Source organism: Ovis aries, chromosome 8 (genome assembly GCF_016772045.2).
Source record: "Ovis aries strain OAR_USU_Benz2616 breed Rambouillet chromosome 8, ARS-UI_Ramb_v3.0, whole genome shotgun sequence".
NCBI lineage: Eukaryota > Metazoa > Chordata > Mammalia > Artiodactyla > Bovidae > Ovis > Ovis aries.
The window spans coordinates 55,077,161-55,097,665 of NC_056061.1; the positions used below are offsets into that span (position 1 = coordinate 55,077,161).

General features: G+C 38.4%; 1 protein-coding gene across 3 annotated transcripts in view; it reads left to right on the forward strand.

Annotated features, from left to right (window-relative positions):
• Positions 1-20,505, forward strand: part of LAMA2 (laminin subunit alpha 2) — a 684,287-nt gene that overhangs the window by 609,632 nt on the left and 54,150 nt on the right. For all 3 annotated transcript variants that reach the window (XM_060419598.1, XM_060419599.1, XM_060419600.1), the window contains 6 exons: positions 481-624; positions 1,624-1,757; positions 3,891-4,050; positions 8,709-8,833; positions 15,367-15,529; positions 16,191-16,335. In XM_060419598.1, the coding sequence (XP_060275581.1) occupies positions 481-624; positions 1,624-1,757; positions 3,891-4,050; positions 8,709-8,833; positions 15,367-15,529; positions 16,191-16,335 (871 nt within the window). The remainder of the gene's footprint in view (positions 1-480; positions 625-1,623; positions 1,758-3,890; positions 4,051-8,708; positions 8,834-15,366; positions 15,530-16,190; positions 16,336-20,505) is intronic.

Here is a 20,505-nt window from a genome sequence, read left to right on the forward strand (position 1 = left end):
CAACTGTAAGAATATGAGAAGGTCGGTAATTTCCTCTCAAAAATTAAAAGAAAAATGATTTCCTATTTTAAGTGATACCACAGTCACTGAAATTTGAATTGTAAAATTTCATTAAACAACCTGAATGAAGACCTGTACCATTAGCTTCATGTAAAATCATCTTTTGAGAATGTTCTGCTCTTCATAAAGGAATAAGGTATGAAGGTAAGAATTTGTTAGCTGTATGCTTCCAAAAATAGTGATGTGTTAGCAAGCCATGGGACTGTGAACAGCTCATTGTCAAGATGCTGGTGGAAAGGTGCTTTTCTGGGCCCTCGTTAATGAGTATAATGGTGTCTGCATATGGGCATTTAGTGATACTATTCAATGATGGAAAATAACTTCAAAGAAGAGATGATGACGGCTCTGTGGTTGTTTGGAACTACTTCAGACTTTCTGAGAGATTTAGTCTTGGTTCTTTGTCCATCGTTTTTCTTGAAGATCAAAGTATCCGTGTCTTCGGGAGGTGACTGCATTCGAACATACAAGCCGGAAATCAAGAAAGGAAGCTACAATAATATCATTGTCAATGTAAAGACGGCTGTTGCAGACAACCTCCTTTTCTATCTTGGAAGTGCCAAATTTGTAAGTCTGACATTCAACTTTTCTTTGGCCTGCTGTGTATGTGTACAGCCAGGTTAATTCTGGTAGTGTGGAAAATGTATAGAATCTAATGACATTGTCCCCAAATTAAATTAAATTAAATAGCCTTTCAGGTTTGAAAACCTCAGCATCTTACCTCACAAAGTTCTGACATGTCAAGTTAGAAAGCAGTTGAAATGAAAACTCTTTACAGTGCTTAGGCACATGTGCTTTCATGGGTAAGTACACCAACATTTATTTTTGAACTATATTTTCAGATCCAACTATTCAAGAAGAAAGATTAATAGGGATAAAGTTTTTTAAAAAAACTTTTCTCTAAGAAATTACAATGAACATTCATGTGAAATGAAATGGAAAATTGTGTACTAATTTCTTATCAGTGAAAACTCTTCTGATTGGTGTTGAATTTATGACTCAAATTGAAATAACAGAAATTGTATCTAGACAAGCTCACCCCCCCAAACTTCTAGTTCCTTTCAGTTGACCCATGTGACTTTATATGCATGGAGTCCTTCCAAAATGAATGGCTTTTCAACAGAGCACTTACCGCATAAATCAATACTTGGAATTTAGGTGAGAAATTCTGGATCACTTTGGGTGAAAAATCATATCTGGCCCCTCAAAAATGTCCGCACCTGTGGTGAAAATGATGAATTCTGAACCCAGGTATTTGCTTTTATCTCCAGGATCAGTGTGAGAAAAGGCATTTGTCTCAATGTTAGACCTAACTGGAATTGGTTGAATTAACACATTTGCCTCAGCACTGTATCATACGTGTGTATGGACATTGCATTATTAAGATACAGTAATAAAGTTATTTATTGTTTAATAAATAATAGTAAACCATATTATTTGGGGATTTTTATTATGCTTCTAATTATTTCACAGATCTGTAAATGGCACCCATTGAAAAGACTCTGCTGGCCTCCTTTTTCATTGTTCCTTGTATCTGATGTCTATTGTTTTGTTTCTGTGCACTAGATTGACTTTCTGGCTATAGAAATGCGTAAAGGCAAAGTAAGCTTCCTCTGGGATGTTGGATCTGGAGTTGGGCGTGTCGAGTACCCAGATTTAACTATTGATGACTCATACTGGTACCGTATTGAGGCATCAAGGTAACTATCTCAGTAGAAATTAAGATCACTGACAGAATTTTGAAGTAGCTTCCTAGATTATATGAAAATTTTTATTTCTGTTTCAAGAGGGTAGTTGTGTAGGTATGTAACAGATATTTTACATTGTATACAGATATTTTATATTGTATACATGTGTAAGTGTGTGATGATATCTTTGTAGAACGTGTTAGGAGCTAACAAACCTTCAAGATACTGAACAGAGTGACCCATCTTTTCTGGCCCCCTCATTCGATTGTTCTGTAGAAACATTCAGGTTAAGTTGTTTTCTGTCACCTGAAGAAGTACTGAGACTTGCCCTCATTCAATACAATCCAGAGCATAAAAGCTGCCTTTTTTTTATTTTGAGCTGTATGGGCTATTTGTATACTTGGAAGAGTAATCCCTTGTCTGATGTTTTAACATATATACTCTATATATAAAATAGGTAATTAATGAGAACCTACTGGACAGCACAGGAAACCCTACTCAGTGCTTGGTGATGACCTAAATGGGAAGGAAATCTAAGAAAGAGGGGATATATGTATATGCATAACTGATTTACTTTGCTGTACAGCAGAAACTAGTACAACATTGTAAAGCAACTGTACTCTAATAAAAATGTTTTATAAGATAAAAAGAGGAGCTACTATTGGTGCCTGTCTTTGGTGCAAAGCTCCTCTTCTAGTCTACATAGCAGCCTTGGCTTACGGAGTAGTTATCTAAATACTGGCATGAATATGTAATATCAGGTCCACACTATTTAAAATGGAAGGAATAGGAAATTGATTAATTGTATATTTGATGCTTTAATTAACTTCTAATAGTGTGCAGATTACTTGTAGAATCCATTCTTGTCCTTGATACTTGCTCTTCATTTCTCATCTTCTTTTTCTAATTTTCAACTGCCTACTAAATACAAAACAGCTGAGAAGTTTTGTTAAACGCCGAGGGAAGTTGATCAGAGTTGGGTAAAGAGGACTTAAAGATCAGTGATTGTTGAATCTAGGTTATGGATACATAAATTTCATTCTATGTGTGTATATGTTTGATTTTTCACAATTAAAAGTTTCTTAAAGAAACTTAATAAGAAATATCTTTAATTCCTTTTAAGATCTTAAATAAAACTGTGTGTGAGAGAGAGAGACAAAGAAAAGGAGGAGAGAGCAATAGATAAAATGTTTGCATTTGTGGGGAGGGCGGGATTAAGTACTTTACAGGACTTAAGAATGCTTATATTTGCAAAGTACAGTTCTTCTATTAGAAGATATGTATTCTGTTAAACAAGAACTATTTTTGATAAATTCATTCTATTTTTCCATGTATTTCAGTTAATGCTGCACCCTCAAAGATAAAAAGCTTACCAAAATGAGACGGCAGGGAGAGAAAAATGACAGTTTTGTTACAACTGTTTATCTCAGAAAAGAGTTCAGATTTTCATGTTTAACAACACATGGGAACCAAACAGTTTTAAAAAAGAATGAAATATAATAATAATAGCTTCTGATTCTGTTAATTGAATCTAAATGTGAAGTTCTTCTATGCAATTTGTATCTACAACTCTGAAGCCTGGATGTTACAGTGTGCACATTAAGATGGTTTGCCAAACAGTAAATGATGCACAATTCCAGGAACCACTACAGCAAATTTGAATCCAAGATGTAGTCAGGGATTTTTAGGAGAAATTATGCAGCTTATAATGCAGAAGGGTGGCTTATTCAGAGTTCACTTGCTGAATTAAATTAGGCAAAATGCTAAATGAAGTAATACAGCATTATTAAAACAGTCCATGTAGGTAAATGGCACATTGTTTTGTAAAGCAAAAGGGAAAAGACTCTCCATGTAACCAACAGCCATTCCATTGGCTAGCTGCTACTATGTCATTTCCTATCAATGGACACAGTCAGAATCAAGGTATATTGCTCAGTGGTCCTGGTTGAATTTGAGGGTAAACATACAGCAGAGATCAGACTCTGGATTTTGATTTGCAGTTTAATGAATCTGGAATATTTGAAGCTAAATTCCAAAACAAGTCTCTACATTTTATATGTTTTAAATCTGAAGAGATCAGGAATGTGATACATACTTCATTTTTCTCTATTTTCTTTCATTGCATTCCAACACGCACCCTGGAAGAACTGGGAGAAATGGAACTATTTCCGTGAGAGCTCTGGATGGACCCAAAGCCAGCATTATGCCCAGTACATACCATTCGGCATCACCTCCCGGGTACACTATTCTAGATGTGGATGCAAATGCAATGCTGTTTGTTGGTGGCTTGACTGGGAAACTGAAGGTAATGTGTTTCTCCCCATCCATCTCTGTAGACAATTCCTGGCATGATGACTTTGGGCAAAGACAGGACACAAAACTGCAAAAACTTGACAGCTTTTTACCTAATTTGTTTTTATGAAAACATGGATATATTTTGAGTAAGAATTTTCTTCCTGAAATATCCAATCTGAAAACATAATCTTTTTAAACCTATGTGTATTTACTTACACAGTTATTGTTTTGCCCTAATCTGTGGCATCAATTTTTTGATATTATTTTAGCTACCTCAAGAGCAAAGTGTTTTTTAATGATACCTCATTTTCTGAATCAATTTATGATTTATTGATATGAAGTGCTATAAAGTTCAAACTCACATCTAATTAAAAGATTTATGAATACCTTGGGAAATATCACAGGAGCCATAAGCCTTCAAATCATGATCTGATTTTTAAAATTTTCAAGTTGCTCTTCTCATTCTTATCAAGTAATGCACTTAATATTCATAATTGCTTCATGACAGGTCCTTGTGCATTTCAAATTGTAAAGTGCCTGCATTTTAAAGAAGCTCATGTTGATTAGATGGAATTAGGTATTGGAAAAACGACCTGTGGGTGAGATGTAGGAGCACAACCAAATATAATGGGTAATCCTGGGCTTGTCAGAATCATCCTGGGATAAGATTAGTCAGAAAATGTGAAAAGCCAGGATGACCCCAAATTTATGAGAAGTCAACCTTCATATAGAGTGAGGTTGTTTTGTTTGCTTTGTGTATGAGATGTGATTCTAAAGTATTGGAATGGATTCCGTAACTACACACTAAAATCACCCTCTTTTCTTAGAGCTGCATATCAATGTATATGGTACATAGTAATATACAGTCATATTGCCAATTTCTTTCCTCCTCAGAGAGATAAATACAGGGGTAGCACAGAGTTATATTCACCTGCAATGTAGGAGACACAGGAGATATTCATTCCTTCCCTGGGTTGGAAAGATCCCCTGAAGGAGGAAATGGCAACCCACTCCAGTATTCTTGCCAGGAAAAGCCCATGATAGAGGAGCCTGGTGGGCTACAGTCCATGGGGTGGCAAGGAGTCAGACACAACTTAGCAACTGAGCATGCTCACACACACACACACACACACACACACACACACACACACACACACAAAACAGAAAGAAAAAAAGAAAGAAATTTTGAAATTAAATCCAGGCTGAATTCCCTGCTCTATCACGTGCTAAAATATGACCTTAGGCAAGTCACTTAACCCCCTGGGCTTCAATTTCCTCAACTAGAAAAGTAAGATAAAAATATCTACGCTGCTTGCATACTGTAGGATAATATGTAGTAATAAACTCATAACATTTATATAATCCTTATATGTGCTAAGTAATGTTCTAAGTAATTTTACATGAATTAACAATTTTCATAACAACCCCAAAATGTAGATGGAAGCCTCATTTTATACTTAAGAAATCTATATAAGAAATAAATTAAATGATTCACCCAAGATCTCATGGCAGTGAGTGGTGGAACTGGGATCTGATAAAAATCTCTATTCTTAACCACCATCCCTTACTACCACAATGAATAGTGAGATGATATGCATAAAATTTATAACGAATGCCTGAGATATGGTGCTATGCGCTGTCGCTTTAGTCATGTCTGACTCTTTGCAACCCTATGGGCTGTAGCCCACCAGACTTCTCTGTCCATGAGATTCTCCAAGCAAGAATACTGGAGTGGGTTGCCATGCCCTCCTCCAGAGGATCTTCTCAACCCAGGGATCAAACTCAGGTGTCCCATATTTTAGGAGGATTCTTTACCATCTGGTTTAGTTCAGTTCAGTTGCTCAGTCATGTCCGACTCTTTGCAACCCCATGAATCCCAGTACGCCAGGCCTCCCTGTCCATCACCAACTCCCAGAGTTCACTCAAACTCACATCCATCAAGTTGGTGATGCCATCCAGCCATCTCATCCCCGGTCGTCCCCTTCTCCTCCTGCCCCCAATCCCTCCCAGCACCAGAGTCTTTTCCAATGAGTCATCTCTTTGCATGAGGTGGCCAAAGTACTGAAGTTTCAGCTTTAGCATCATTCCTTCCAAAGAACACCCAGGACTGATCTCCTTTAGGATGGACTTGTTGGATCTTCTTGCAGTCCAAGGGACTCTCAAGAGTCTTCTCCAACACCACAGTTCAAAAGCATCAATTCTTCAGCGCTCAGCCTTCTTCACAGTCCAACTCTCACATCCATACATGACTACTGGAAAAACCATAGCCTTGACTAGATGGACCTTTGTTGGCAAAGTAATGTCTCTGCTTTTGAATATGCTGTCAAGGTTTGTCATAACTTTCCTTCCAAGGAGTAAGTGTCTTTTAATTTCATGGCTGCAATCACCATCTGCAGTGATTTTGGAGCCACATCTTAAATTGTACCTTAAATAATAATTATTATTCAGATGTCGCTAGGCATAAAGAAACTGATTTATGCCAGTATGAGGGGCAAAAAGTAAAGGCAAATGTAATCTATAGAAAATCTTAATCATTTTGGCCAGGAGTTTCAAAGTTCCTGCCATACCATTACATGAAGCAAAAACTGAAACAAGTAACTATATTGTCATGTTAACGAAAATTCACAAGAGCAGGAAAATATCCCAGTTATAATTTTTATTGTGCAAGAGGAAAAACAAAAAGCAAGTAGAATTCACAAGTAGGATAATCAGCCTTTGGAAAATTAAGGGAAGCTTCCACAGATAACAGAGAATCCCAAGGACTGTTCTTGACTTGTAAATGTCAGTGTCTGACCAACATTTCTTCTCCATGGCAATGCCCCACTCGATCATAGCAGTAGCAAGATGTACATGTTCATGACTTGAACCTAAATTATAACTACAACTGTTTAACTACTCCATGACTATCGTCTTATATTTGTTCTAAAACCCAAACATGTCAATTCACTTTTTCCTTTCAGGTTACTCAGATAAATGTGAATTCACTTTGGCAGAGTGTTGTAGACTTGTAACATTATCAGTGCCAAAATGAACAGTTGTTTAAATTACAGCAAGTTTCTCTAGAGAGAATTGGATCATTCTCCTCCTTCTTGACTGTTATATACCAAGAATTGACATGTACACACTGCTGTATTTAAAGCAGATAACCAACAAGGACCTACTGTGTAGCACAGGGAACTCAGCTGAATATTCTGCAATAACCTAAATGGGAAAAGAATTTGAAAAGGAATAGATGTATATATATATATATAACTGAATCACCTTGTTGTACATCTGAAACTAACACAACATGGTTAGTCAACTATAGTGGATGTGCTCAGTCATGTCTGGCTCTTTGTGATCCATGGACTGTAGTCTGCCAGGCCCCTCTCTCCATGAAATTCTCCAAGCAATAATACTGGAGTGGGTTGCTATTCCCTTCTCCAGAGGATGTTCCCAACCCAGCAATCGAACCCACGTCTCTTACTTCTCCTGCATTGGCAGACGGGTATGCTCCAATATAAAATAAACAGTAAAAAAAAACACCTTTCCCTGTAAGAATGACACTAAGGTTGTCATTCAACAAATATTTATTCTTCCCTTATTAGATGTCAGGCTCTGTGCTGTGTATGCCCCCAAGCAACAACCGCAGGGTCCCTTTGCTTACAGAAACCTACTTGAATGTAAAAGGAAATGAAAAACTGGGGACAGCAATATCATAGGGTAATCTATATGCAAGCGTTTGTTTCCCATTGTCAGTATCTACCATTTCTCATATGGAGAAGGAAGGGGCAACCCACTCCAGCATGCTTGCCTAAGAAATCCCATGGACGAAAGAGTCAGACACAAGTTAACAACTCAACAACAACAACCCTTTCTCGTAATCTCTGGAAAGAAATCATCTTAGTGGTGTAGGAGCACTAGCATTTATTAAACACCATCTCTGTGCCAGGCATTGAATGTGGAACCATAAATAAATTCTCTTATATAATTGTCCTAATAATCCTATGTTACAGACCAAGAAGAAAACAGAATCTCAAACAGAATAAGCAGTTCATTTAAAGTCAAAAGCATGGAGTGTTTATTTACTAATGGTGATAAACTGGTATAGCATAGAATAACCAGGATCTGAGGATATATTATTATACGGTTAAACAATGAATATGTACACAACCAAGATTTTTACAAAGAGTGGATAATAACTACTCAAGATTCTTCTGCTCAGATAACAACTCTCATGAGTACTGTAGGACTTCCATGGTAGCTCAGTGGAAGAGTCCGCCTGCCAACGCAAGAGATGCAAATTCAATTCCTGCGTTGAGAATATCCCCTGGAGAAGAAAATGGCCACCCACTCCAGTATTCTTGCCTGGGAAATCTCATAGAGGAGCTTGGTAGGCTACAGCCCATGGGATTTCAAAGAGTTTCATGCAACTAAATGACTAAACCCCAGGTTCAATCCTTGAGTCGGAAAGGTCCCCTGGAGAAGGGTCCTCCAGTATTCTTGCCTGGAGGATCCCATGAACAGAGGAGCCTGGCAGACTACAGTCCATGGGGTTGCAAAGGGTTGGACACAACTGAGCGACTAATACTTGCCTACTTACTTAAGCAACTAAGCAACACCGGCATGGATTCTCTAAGGTTTTTTTTTGTGTGTGTGAAATTCTAACAAATATGTTTCTCTCTGCAGAAGGCTGATGCTGTACGTGTTATCACATTCACTGGCTGTATGGGAGAAGCATACTTTGACAGCAAACCTATAGGACTGTGGAATTTCCGAGAAATAGAAGGCGACTGCAAAGGATGTACCGTCAGGTTAGTTAAGAGGAGGGCTCTCCTAACGTCTGTCTGGCCTGTGCATCGCAAAAGCTTTAGTTTTCTTGTGCAGTGTTGCAGTATCGTGTGGATGAAAAGCAAGAAGTTTGAAGTGACTGTGTTCAAAGGTAGATTTACCAGGAAGTGAAGTAACCTCAAGTCCTCTCCCCAGTTTGCATAGGTACTTTCCAAGGCCTTGGGAAGTACCCTAGTACTTTGACATGGTCATACGTTTTTGTAAAATTTGCAAAGGTGAGATATTTCAGGGCTTCCCAGGTGGCTCAGTGGTAAAGAATCCACCTGCCAAGCATGAGATGAGGATTCGATCCCTGGGTTGGGAAGATTCCCTGGAAAAGGAAATGGCAACCCATACTATTATTCATGTGTGGGAAATCCCATGGACAGGGGGAGCCTGGCAGGCTACAGTTCATGAAGCCGCAGAGTTAGATGTGACTTAGTGACTAAATAACAATAGCAAGGTATTTTAGCCTCAATCAGTTAAGACTGCTATCTCTTTCTACTCCAACTTACCTTTGTGTTCAGGAAGTGTTGGGTCTCTGTGGCTCTTTTTTAGTCATATTTCAGTTTTACTTAAAGAAAGCTCTCCCTGATTAAACTGCAGGCCCCTCAGAGCCTGGATTCACTCTGTGTATGTTTACAAGACAATAGAGAACCATACTGCAGGTTTTGTCTCCTACAGTATTTATGAAATGACACGTAGCATCCTGTAAGTGTTTCAAGTGGAAACCCATCGGACTTGAAGATTTTAAGTGGGAAAGGAAAAACAGAGGTCAAGATAGGCCAGGAGAAAGTTTCATAATAACCATCATTAATTATAAGATAGAGGTTAGAATGTTGAAATTCAAAAATATTTATCAAGCATACAAAGCATATATAAATATTCTTATATAAACCTGAATAGAGTATGTAAAAAATTAAGTGGAAGTAGAGGATTTCTCTCCATGGACAGAGGAGCCTGGTAGGCTGCAGTCCATGGGGTCACGAAGAGTCAGACACGACTGAGCGACTTCACTTTCACTTTTCACTTTCATGCATTGGAGAAGGAAATGGCAACCCACTCCAGTGTTCTTGCCTGGAGAATCCCAGGGACAGGAGAGCCTTGTGGGCTGCCGTCTGTGGGGTCGCAAAGAGTCGGACCTGGAAGCTTAATCAACACACATAGTAACTCTAAAATAATTAGGTGCTAAGGAGCTTATATTTTTTATTTCTAATATAAGGAGAACATGTACATTGCTAGGACCTAAATTCTCCATTAATGTAGCAGAGAGTACTTCACATTTTCTTCTCAATGTCTCTGTAGTTTTATAGAAGAAAGTAGCCTCAAAATATTCTCTCCCCAAAAGTTTTAACTTTCATCTTTCTATTTGTTTTTTGCTTTTGTTTTTTGTTTTTTTGTCATCATGCACTTTTCAACCTGACACTGAAGACAGTTTGAAAGTCTGATCCATTCATGGTTTATAGTAGTTTTGTTCATAATCTTTGATAAAAGCTAATATAGAATGTTGCTTGTATAATGATTTCAATACAAGGACAATGAGGTCTATATTATCATTCTGCTGCTCACAAATCAACACCAACTTTTCCCTAAACATTTCTTCAGTAAATTTATAAGTAGAATTTTCAAAAGTTTATTGTCAACCAAACATCTAAGGCATTTAAATGTCCTTTCAACCATGCATATTATATAAGACTATAGCATCGCTAATTATCAATTCTGCAAAGATCTCAGGCCTTCATGTCCTCCTTTCCCAATTTTGAACCAGTCTTGTTCCATGTCCAGTTCTAACTATTGCTTCTTGACCTGCATACAGGTTTCTCAAGAAGTAGGTAAGGTAGTCTGGTATTCCTATCTCTTTAAGAATTTTCTACAGTTTGTTGTAATCCATACAGTCAAAGGCTTTGGCATAGTCATTAAAGCAGAATGAGATGTTTTTCTGGAATTCTCTTGCTTCTTGTATGATCCAACAGATTTGATCTCTGGTTCATCTGCCCTTTCTAAATCTAGCTGAACATCTGGAAGTTCTCAGTTCAAGTCCTGTTGAAGCCTAGCTTGAAGAGTTTTGAGAATTACGTTACTAGCATGTGAAATCAGTGCAACTGTGTGATAGTTTGAACATTCTTTGGTGCTGCCTTTTTTGGGGTTGGAAGGAAAACTGACCTTTTCCAATCCTATGGCCACCGCTGAGTTTTCCAATTTGCTGACATACTGAGTGCAGCACTTTAACAGCATCATTTTTAGGATTTTAAGTGGCTCAGCTGGGATTATATCACTTCTAGTAGCTTTGTTCATAGTAATTCTTCCTATGGCCCACTTGACTTCACACTCCAGGATGTCTGGTTCTAGGTGAGTGATCACACCATCATGGTTATCTGATTCATGAAGACCTTTTCTGTAGAGTTCTTCTGTGTATTCTAGCCACCTCTTCTTAATATCTTATGCTTCTGTTAATTCCACACCATTTCTGTCCTTTACTGTGCCCATCTTTGTATGAAATGCTCCCTTGCTATCTCTTGAAGAGATCTTATCTTTACCATTCTATTGTTTTCCTGTTTCTTTGCATTGCTCACTGAGGAAGGCTTTCTTATCTCTCCTTGCTATTCTTGGAACTCTGAATTCAAATGAGTATATCTTTCCTTTTCTCCTTTGCCTATAGCTTCTTTTCTTTCCTCAGCTGGTTGTAAGGCCTCCTCAGACAACAATTTCACCTTTTTGCATTTCTTTTTCTTGGGGTAGGTCTTGATCCCTGCTTCCTATACAATGTTACAAACCTCTGTGCATTGTTCTTCAAGCACTCTGTCTACCAAATCGAATCCCTTGAATCTATTGTCACTTCCGTTGTATAATCATAAGGAATTTGACTTAGGTCATACATGAATGACTTAAGGATTTTCCCTACTTTCTTCAGTTTAAGCCTGAATTTTGCCATAACGAGCTGATGATCTGAGCCACAGTCAGCTCTAGGCCTTTTTACTGACTGTATAGAGCTTTTCCATCTTTGGCTGCAAAAAATATAATCAGTCTGATTTTGGTATTGACTACCTGGGGATGTCCATGTATAGAGTCATCTCTTGTGTTGTTGGAAGAGGGTATTTGCTATGACCAGTGTGTTCTTTTGGCAAAACTCTGTTAGCCTGTGCCCTGTGTCATTTTGTAATCCTAGGCCAAACTTTCCTGTTACTCCAGGTATTTCTTGACTTCCTACCTTTGCATTCCAATCCCCTGTGATGAATAGGACGTTTTTTTCTCTCTCTCTCTCTCTTTTTTTTTTTTTTTTTTGGTGTTAGTTCTAGAAGGTCTTATAGATCTTCATAGAACCACCCAACTTCAACTTCTTTGACATTAGTGGTTGGGGCTTAGACTTGGATTACTGTGATTTTGAACGGTTTTCCTTGGAAGTGAACTGAGATCATTCTGTCGTATTTAATATTGTACCTGAGTACTGTATTTCCAACTCTTCTGTTGACTATGAGGGCTACTCCATTACTTCTAAGGGATTCTTGCCAACAGTAGTAAACTGAAATAAATTCTCCCATTCCTGTCCATTTTAGTTCACTGATACCTAAAATGCCAGTGTTCACTCTTGCCATCTGCTGTTTGACCACTTCCAGTTTACCTTGATTCATGGACCTAACATTCCAGGTTCCTATGCAATATTGTTCTTTACAACATTGGACCCTACTTTCACCACCAGATACATCCACAGCTGGACATTGTTTCTGCTTTGGCTCAGCCTCTTCATTCATCCTAAAGCTATTTCTCTGCTCTTCCCCAGTAGCATATTGGATACCTACCAACCCAGGAGGGTCATCATCTTCCAGTTTCATATCTCTTTGCCTTTTCATACTGTTCATGGAGTTCTCAAGGCAAAAATACTGAAGTGATTTGCCATTCCCATCTCTAGTAAACCATGTTTTTCAGAACTCTCCACCATGACCTGTCCATTTTGGGTGGCCCTGCACAGCATGCCTGGAGAAGGCAATGGCACCCCACTCCAGTACTCTTGCCTGGAAAATCCCATGGACGGAGAAGCCTGGTGGGCTGCAGTCCATGAGATCACTAAGAGTTGGACACGACTGAACAACTTCACTTTCACTTTTCACTTTCATGCATTGGAGAAGGAAATGGCAACCCACTCCAGTGTTCTTGCCTAGAGAATCCCAGGGACGGGGGAGCCTGGTGGGCTGCCCTCTATGGGGTCGTACAGAGTCGGACACGACTGAAGCAACTTAGCAGCAGCAGCAGCAGCACAGCATGGCTCCTAGCTTCACTGAGTTGTACAAGGCTGTGATCCATGTGATCATTTTGGTTAGTTTTCTGTGGTTGTGGTTTTCTTTCTGGAGGCTGTGAGGTTATCATTTATTAATTATAAGAGAATAGTCACTCTTCCTAGTAAATATATTGAAAATGAATAGGAAAACTCTACTATAATATTAGCTGTTGAAATTTTGTGGACTCTGATTGGAAAGATTCATTTTTCCCCAACCTCAAAGTCATCAATTTGAAGCCAGGGTTACCTGGTTTTTGGTTAATAAATTAAACAAAATAGCCTGATCTACAACTGTATGTTTTGTTGCTCTTATACAAAACTCCTGCTTGCAGATTTGCCTGTTGCTTGAACAGAAGAATCTCTTACAGGGTTGAAGTGGGAATAGGCTTTAGAACTCGGTCACTGATCTAAACCTCTCATCTCAGAGTGGAAACACTGAGACCTGAGGTGGTGTTACGGTGACTTCTGAGATTCCACATCAGACTCCAGACTACCTGCCATCTACTCTGCTGTTTTTTCCATTATGTGTAGAGGAAATTAATAGATTAAGGCCATAATAACATCATTATACAAATGTGACATGTTTTTTATTCCAGTGCTTATTCTGACATCATGTAGTGAAGTTTTATGTTTTTTTCTTTTTGAGTTGTAAGTAACAATGCTTTGAGCCAAAGCATTTGGGAAACTGTCAGTGGTGATCCCCACACCCTTTCTGGAGTTTTTGTTGATAGCATGGTGGTACATAACGCAAAATCCAAGTATTTGAGACCCTCACGGACCTTCTACTTAGTAGAGTCTACATTATATTTTCTTACCTCTAACATCATGATATTCCGGATTTTAATGGATTTTTAATAATGATGAAAGAAGACCAAACTCATCATTTATTCACTAAATTTATTCACTATAAATTATATTGTTAATAAGATGATTTAGTCCTGCAAACCTTTCAGTTAACACTTTCCATGAATATTGAAAAAGCATCTTTTAAGCTTTAACCTACAGTATACAAAAATATATCAATCTGATTTTATACCTGTTTAGATATAACTTACAATTACATGATTATGACAAACACAGATAAGACTCTTCCCTTCCTTTTGTCTTCAGAGTTTTATATTTCTCTCTTTTCCAGAAACAGAGAGGAAGCCAACTTGTCTAAAATGCAAAACAGTTATTCTTCCACAAGCCCATTAATGTTTGTACACTATTATTTTTCTCATTATCCAAGATCTCATACAAATAATAGTCTCAGTTATTGTTATTTTACATTATTGTATTTCTCAATAGCTCTTCTCTACTCTCAAGTTAATACAACAGTCCAGTTTCACAGATTCAAATATAAACTAAGATGCAGATATTTAAAGTTTAAAAATGTCTCCAGTCAAAACTTATGCTGTTAACATCAGTTAGGTAAGATAGATAGATGATAACTTTTTTTTTTGAAAAAGAAATCTTTTTAAACATTATATTTACAAGACATATCTTAGATATTTATTAATTATTCAACCAGTACTGATTGAACATGTATTCTCTGTGAGGCAATTTGATTTACCAATATCCCCCTCATTCCACAGATATTTACAGCTTCTACTATGAGCCAAGTGTTGCACTGGATGCTGAGCTTGTGCCTGAAATGGAGCCTGACCCATAAGCACTACTCAGCTTCATAGAGCTTACATACTGGGGAAGAGGACAGATCAACAAATACACACAGTTAGAGGAGCCCTTCATTGTCTGAATCTAATATGTCCAAGAAAATCCAACTGAATAGCCAGAGCTCAGAGAATAGGAGTCTATATTCCATCATGGCTTTTCCGCTTACAACTTTTAAGTTGGCACCTTTCGACCACCTTCACCCTTTTCATCCAACCCCTATTCCCTGTTATGTTATGTATTTGGTAAATGTAATAATGCATTCTCAGCGTGTTCCAAAATCCCACTAGTTCACACTACTAAGATACACTTAAACACCAACATAACTATCCATTAGGCACCTCAGCAAAAGGATTTAAAACATCATTGACCTAGTTATTGAACACCTAATGAAGTCCAGGTGAGAGATGGTGGTTACCTGGCCTGATGGTGGCACTGGAGAGAAGGGGAAGGATGGAAGATGTATCTGGGATTGTTCCTGCCCTACAACAGCCTACAACCCAGACTCACAAGATATAGAGTGTGATGTATTGAAAATGGATGGAGCATGTAGACATCGTCTGATTCATGTGAAATGTCTCTGTTCAGTCCACAGGTGGAAGATAGTGAGGGGACCATTCAGTTTGATGGAGAAGGCTATGCATTGGTCAGTCGCCCCATTCGTTGGTACCCCAACATCTCCACTGTCATGTTCAAGTTCAGGACATTTTCTTCAAGTGCTCTCCTGATGTACCTTGCCACACGAGACCTGGTAAAGATTTGCACAGTTGATCTTTCACAACTGAGGATATGGTTTGCTTCTTTTTTTGTAGGGTTCCAGTGCAGTTATCAGTTATTGTTCAGAGGAGTCTGGGATGAGTGTGCATAGCCAAGAGTGGTGCATAGTATTTATGTATTTCCATCAATAACTTTCATTACATATATAATTTAATTTTAATTTATTTTCAGAATAACTGCCTTATAATTCTTTAAAAGAAACACCCAGTAAAGATTCCCTCTGTATAGAAACATGTAGCAGAAAAACACACTTCCTTAGCCTTCTTCTAAAGACCTTAGTGAAAAGGTGGTTCTAAATATCCTTATTATTTTTTCCAGGTCAGTGTTTCTTAGTAACTTCTTTCTGGGAATATCCTATTTAGTTTGCTGAATACATTTTCAAAGGAACCCACTTTTTACTCCTATCATAAAAGGATACATCCTAGTAATTCGGCTTTAACCATTTACACCATAACATCACACCCACAAACATTCATAAAATACTAACACCGATTCTATTTCCAAAAATGCATTTCTCTTACAGATCAACGCATCCAGTAATTTAACCATAAAGCCCTATTACAAACCCCACAAAGTGAATACCCAAATATTTCTCTGTGTATCTAATCACTGGTGTATTTTTCCTCTATTAATAGAAGGATTTCATGAGTGTAGAGCTCACTGATGGGCACATAAAAGTCAGCTATGATCTGGGTTCAGGAATGGCTTCCGTTGTCAGCAATCAAAACCATAATGACGGGAAATGGAAATCATTCACCTTGTCAAGAATTCAAAAACAAGGTGAGTTTTTATAGTAATAATGCACTCTGAGCCTTAATCATGCTATCCAAAGCTCCCACGTATCTAATCATGAAGAAGACCCTGTCTGTCACTTTAGGTACTCACAAATTCTGTGAAAAAGTGATACAGTCATTTCTTTGGCTTAGATTACAGGTGGTTTGGGTTAGACATGACTGATTGAAGAGCCAAATGGCTCTCTGTCATTTTCTTTTGAAAGTGAGAGCTTAATTTGAGAGGATAAAACTACCTTACAACTTGTAAAATTATATCCTGTAGTAGATTTGAAAAACTTGTATGCTTTCCTTTTCTTCCCATTTTGCCAAGATGTTTCCTTTAGAATGGGCCACAGATAGAATTCGTACAGGCAACAGAGCACAGCTACCAATTCTTAGCTTTTTGAAAGTGCCAAAAATGTGTATGTGGACAAGCTAATAATTGATTAATAATGATGTAACATTTTTATGGTTCTAGGACATTTTCAAAACACTTCCCAAACATTATTTCATTTGTTCATGTATTTTGTTCTGGTTTAGAGAAAAGAAAATGTAGACTCAAGCTTATATGTGGTCCCAGACATTTATACATAAAATCTTACAACCAAGACAGAAATCCAAGACTAGTAGGTATCAGTGTGCTGCTATTGTTATCTTAGTATAATTCTCCTAATTCTGGGTACTATGGCATTGCTTGTATCTGCAAATTAAACTTTGATTCTTCTGTTTATATTATTAGACTTAATTCATTTTGAATATGCCAGTGTGACATTTCACAAAAATTTAGATATAACCTTGCACCATCTTTCATTCCTATATTTAACATATATCTGCCAAACACCTAGTTAAGTACTGTGCTGTGCTTACTATCAGGCTACTCTGTCCATAAGGATTCTCCAGGCAAGAATACTGTAATGGATAGCCATTCCCTTCTCTAGGGGATCTTCCCAACCCTGGTCACCCTCATTACAGGCAGATTCTTTCCCATCTGAGCCACCAGGGAAGACCAAGCATATTGGAGTCGGTAGCCTATTCCCTTCTCCAGGGGAACTTCCCAACCCAGGAATCGAACCAGGGTCTCCTTCATTGCAGGTGGGATTCTTTACCAGCTGAGCTACTAGGGAAGCCCAGTAGTTATTAGGCAAGAACAAAGTGAAGTCTGTGATAAGCCCCTGTCTTTAAGGAACTTGCAATCTAAAGGGGAAAGTAGACAAGTCAATCAGCAGTTAGAGAGTAGAAAGCTAATTACTCCCAGAGTTCACTCAGATTCACGTCCATCGAGTCAGTGATGCCATCCAGCCATCTCATCCTCTGTCGTCCCCTTCTCCTCCTGCCCACAATCCCTCCCAGCATCAAAGTCTTTTCCAATGAGTCAACTCTTCGCATGAGGTGGCCAAAGTACTGGAGCCTCAGCTTTAGCATCATTCCTTCCAAAGAAATCCCAGGGTTGATCTCCTTCAGAATGGACTGGTTGGATCTCCTTGCAGTCCAAAGGACTCTCAAGAGTCTTATCCAACACCACAGTTCAAAAGCATCAATTCTTCAGCGCTCAGCTTTCTTCACAGTCCAACTTTCACATCCATACATGACTACTGGAAAAACCATAGCCTTGACTAGACGGACCTTAGTCGGCAAAGTAATGTCTCTGCTTTTGAATATGCTATCTAGGTTGGTCATAACTTTCCTTCCAAGGAGTAAGCATCTTTTAATTTCATGGCTGCAGTCACCATCTGCAGTGGTTTTGGAGCCCCCCAAAATAAAATCTGACACTGTTTCCACTGTTTCCCCATCTATTTCCCATGAAGTGATGGGACCAGATGCCATGATCTTCGTTTTCTGAATGTTGAACTTTAAGCCAACTTTTTCACTCTCCTCTTTCACTTTCATCAAGAGGCTTTTAGTTCCTCTTCACTTTCTGCCATAAGGGTGGTGTCATCTGCATATCTGAGGTTATGGATATTTCTCCCGGCAATCTTGATTCCAGCTTGTGTTTCTTCCAGTCCAGCGTTTCTCATGATGTACTCTGCATAGAAGTTAAATAAGCAGGGTGACAATATACAGCCTTGACATACTCCTTTATTACTGCCCTGTAAATAAGTTATTTAGTACCATTCTTCTAGATTCCGTCTGTATGTGTTAGAATTCAATATTTCTCTTTCTCTTTCTGACTCACTTCACTCTGTGTAATAGGTTCTAGGTTCATCCACCTCATCTGAACTGACTCAAATGTGTTCCCTTTTACTGCTGAGTATTCCACTGTGTATATGTACCACAACTTCTTTACCCATTCATCTGTTGATGGACATCTAGGTTGCTTCCATGTTCTAGCTATTGTAAATAGTGCTACAGTGAACAATGGGATACATGTGTTTTTTCCAATTTTGGTCTCCTCAGCATATATGCCTAGGAGTGGGATTGCTGGGTCATATGCTAGTTTTATTCTGTTTTTTAAGGAATCGCCATACCATTTTCCATAGTGGCTGTATCAGTTTACATTCCTACCAACAGTGCAAGAGTGTTCCCTTTTCTCCACACCCTCTCCAGCATTTATTGTTTGTAGACTTTTTGATGATGGCCACAGTAGCTGACTTTATTTTGGGGGGCTCCAAAATCACTGCAGGTGATGATTGCAGCCATGAAATTAAAAGACACTTACTCCTTGGAAGGAAAGTATGACCAACCTAAATAGCATATTCAAAAGCAGAGACGTTATTTTGCCAACAAAGGTCTGTCTAGTCAAGGCTATGGTTTTTCCAGTAGTCGTGTATGGATGTGAGAGTTGGACTATAAGGAAAGCTGAGCACCGAAGATTGTTGCTTTTGAACTGTGGTGTTGGATAAGACTCTTGAGAATCCCTTGGACGGCAATAGTCCATCCTAAAGGAGATCAGTCCTGGGTGTTCATTGGAAGGACTGATTTTGAAGCTGAAACTCCAATACTTTGACCACCTGATGCAAAGAACTGACTGATTTGAAAAGACCCTGATGAAAGACTGAGGGAAGGAGAAGGGCATGACAGAGGATGAGATGGTAGTATGGCATCACTGACTCAATGGACATGGTTTTGGGTAGACTCCGGCAGTTGGTGATGGACAAGGAGACCTGATGTGCTGCGGTTCATGGGGTCGCAAAGAGTCGGACATGACTGAGTGACTGAACTGAACTGATTCTGACCGGTGTGAGGTGATATCTCATTCTAGTTTTGATTTGCATTTCTCCAGTAATGAGGGATGTTGAGCATCTTTTCATGTGTCTGTCAGCCATCTGTATGTCTTCTTTGGAGAAATATCTATTTAGGTCTTTTTCCCACTTTTTGATTGGGTTGTTTGTTTTTCTGGTATTGAGTTGTATGAGCTGCTTATATATTTTGGAAATGAATCCTTTGTCAGTTGTTTCACTTACTATTATTTTCTCCCATTCTGAAGGCTGTCTTTTCACCTTGCTTATAATTTCCTTTGCTGTGCAAAGCTTTTAAGTTTAATCAGGTCCTACTTGTTTACTTTTGTTTTTATTTCCATTACTCTAGGAGGTGGGTCATAGAGGATATTGCTTTGATTTATGTCATTGAGTGTTCTGCCTGTGTTTTCCTCTAAGAGTTTTATAGTTTCTGGTCTTACATTTAGGTCTTTAATCCATTTTGAGTTTATCTTTGTGTGTGGTGTTATGAACTGTTCTAATTTCATTCTTTTATATGTAGCTGTCTAGTTTTCCCAGCACCATTTATTGAAGAGGTATCTTTGCCCCATTGTATATTCTTGCCTCCTTTGTCTAAAATAAGGTACCCATAGGTGCTTGGGTTTATTTCTGGACTTTCTATCTTGTTCTACTGGTCTATATTTCTGTTTTTGTGCCAGTACCGTACTGTCTTGATGACTGTAGCTTTGTAGTGTAATCTGAAGTCAGGAAGGTTAATTTCTCCAGCTCCATTCTTCTTTCTCAAGATTGCTTTGGCTCTTTTGGGTCTTTTGTGTTTCCATATGAATTGTGAAGTCTTTGTTCTAGTTCTGTGCAAAATGCCATTGGTAATTTGATAGGCGATTGCACTGAACCTGCAGCTTGCATTTGGTAGTATAGTCATTTTCACAATATTGATTCTTCCTACCCAGGAACATGGAATATCTCACCATCTGTTTATGTCATCTTTGATTTCTTTCACTAGTGTCTTATAATTTTCTGTG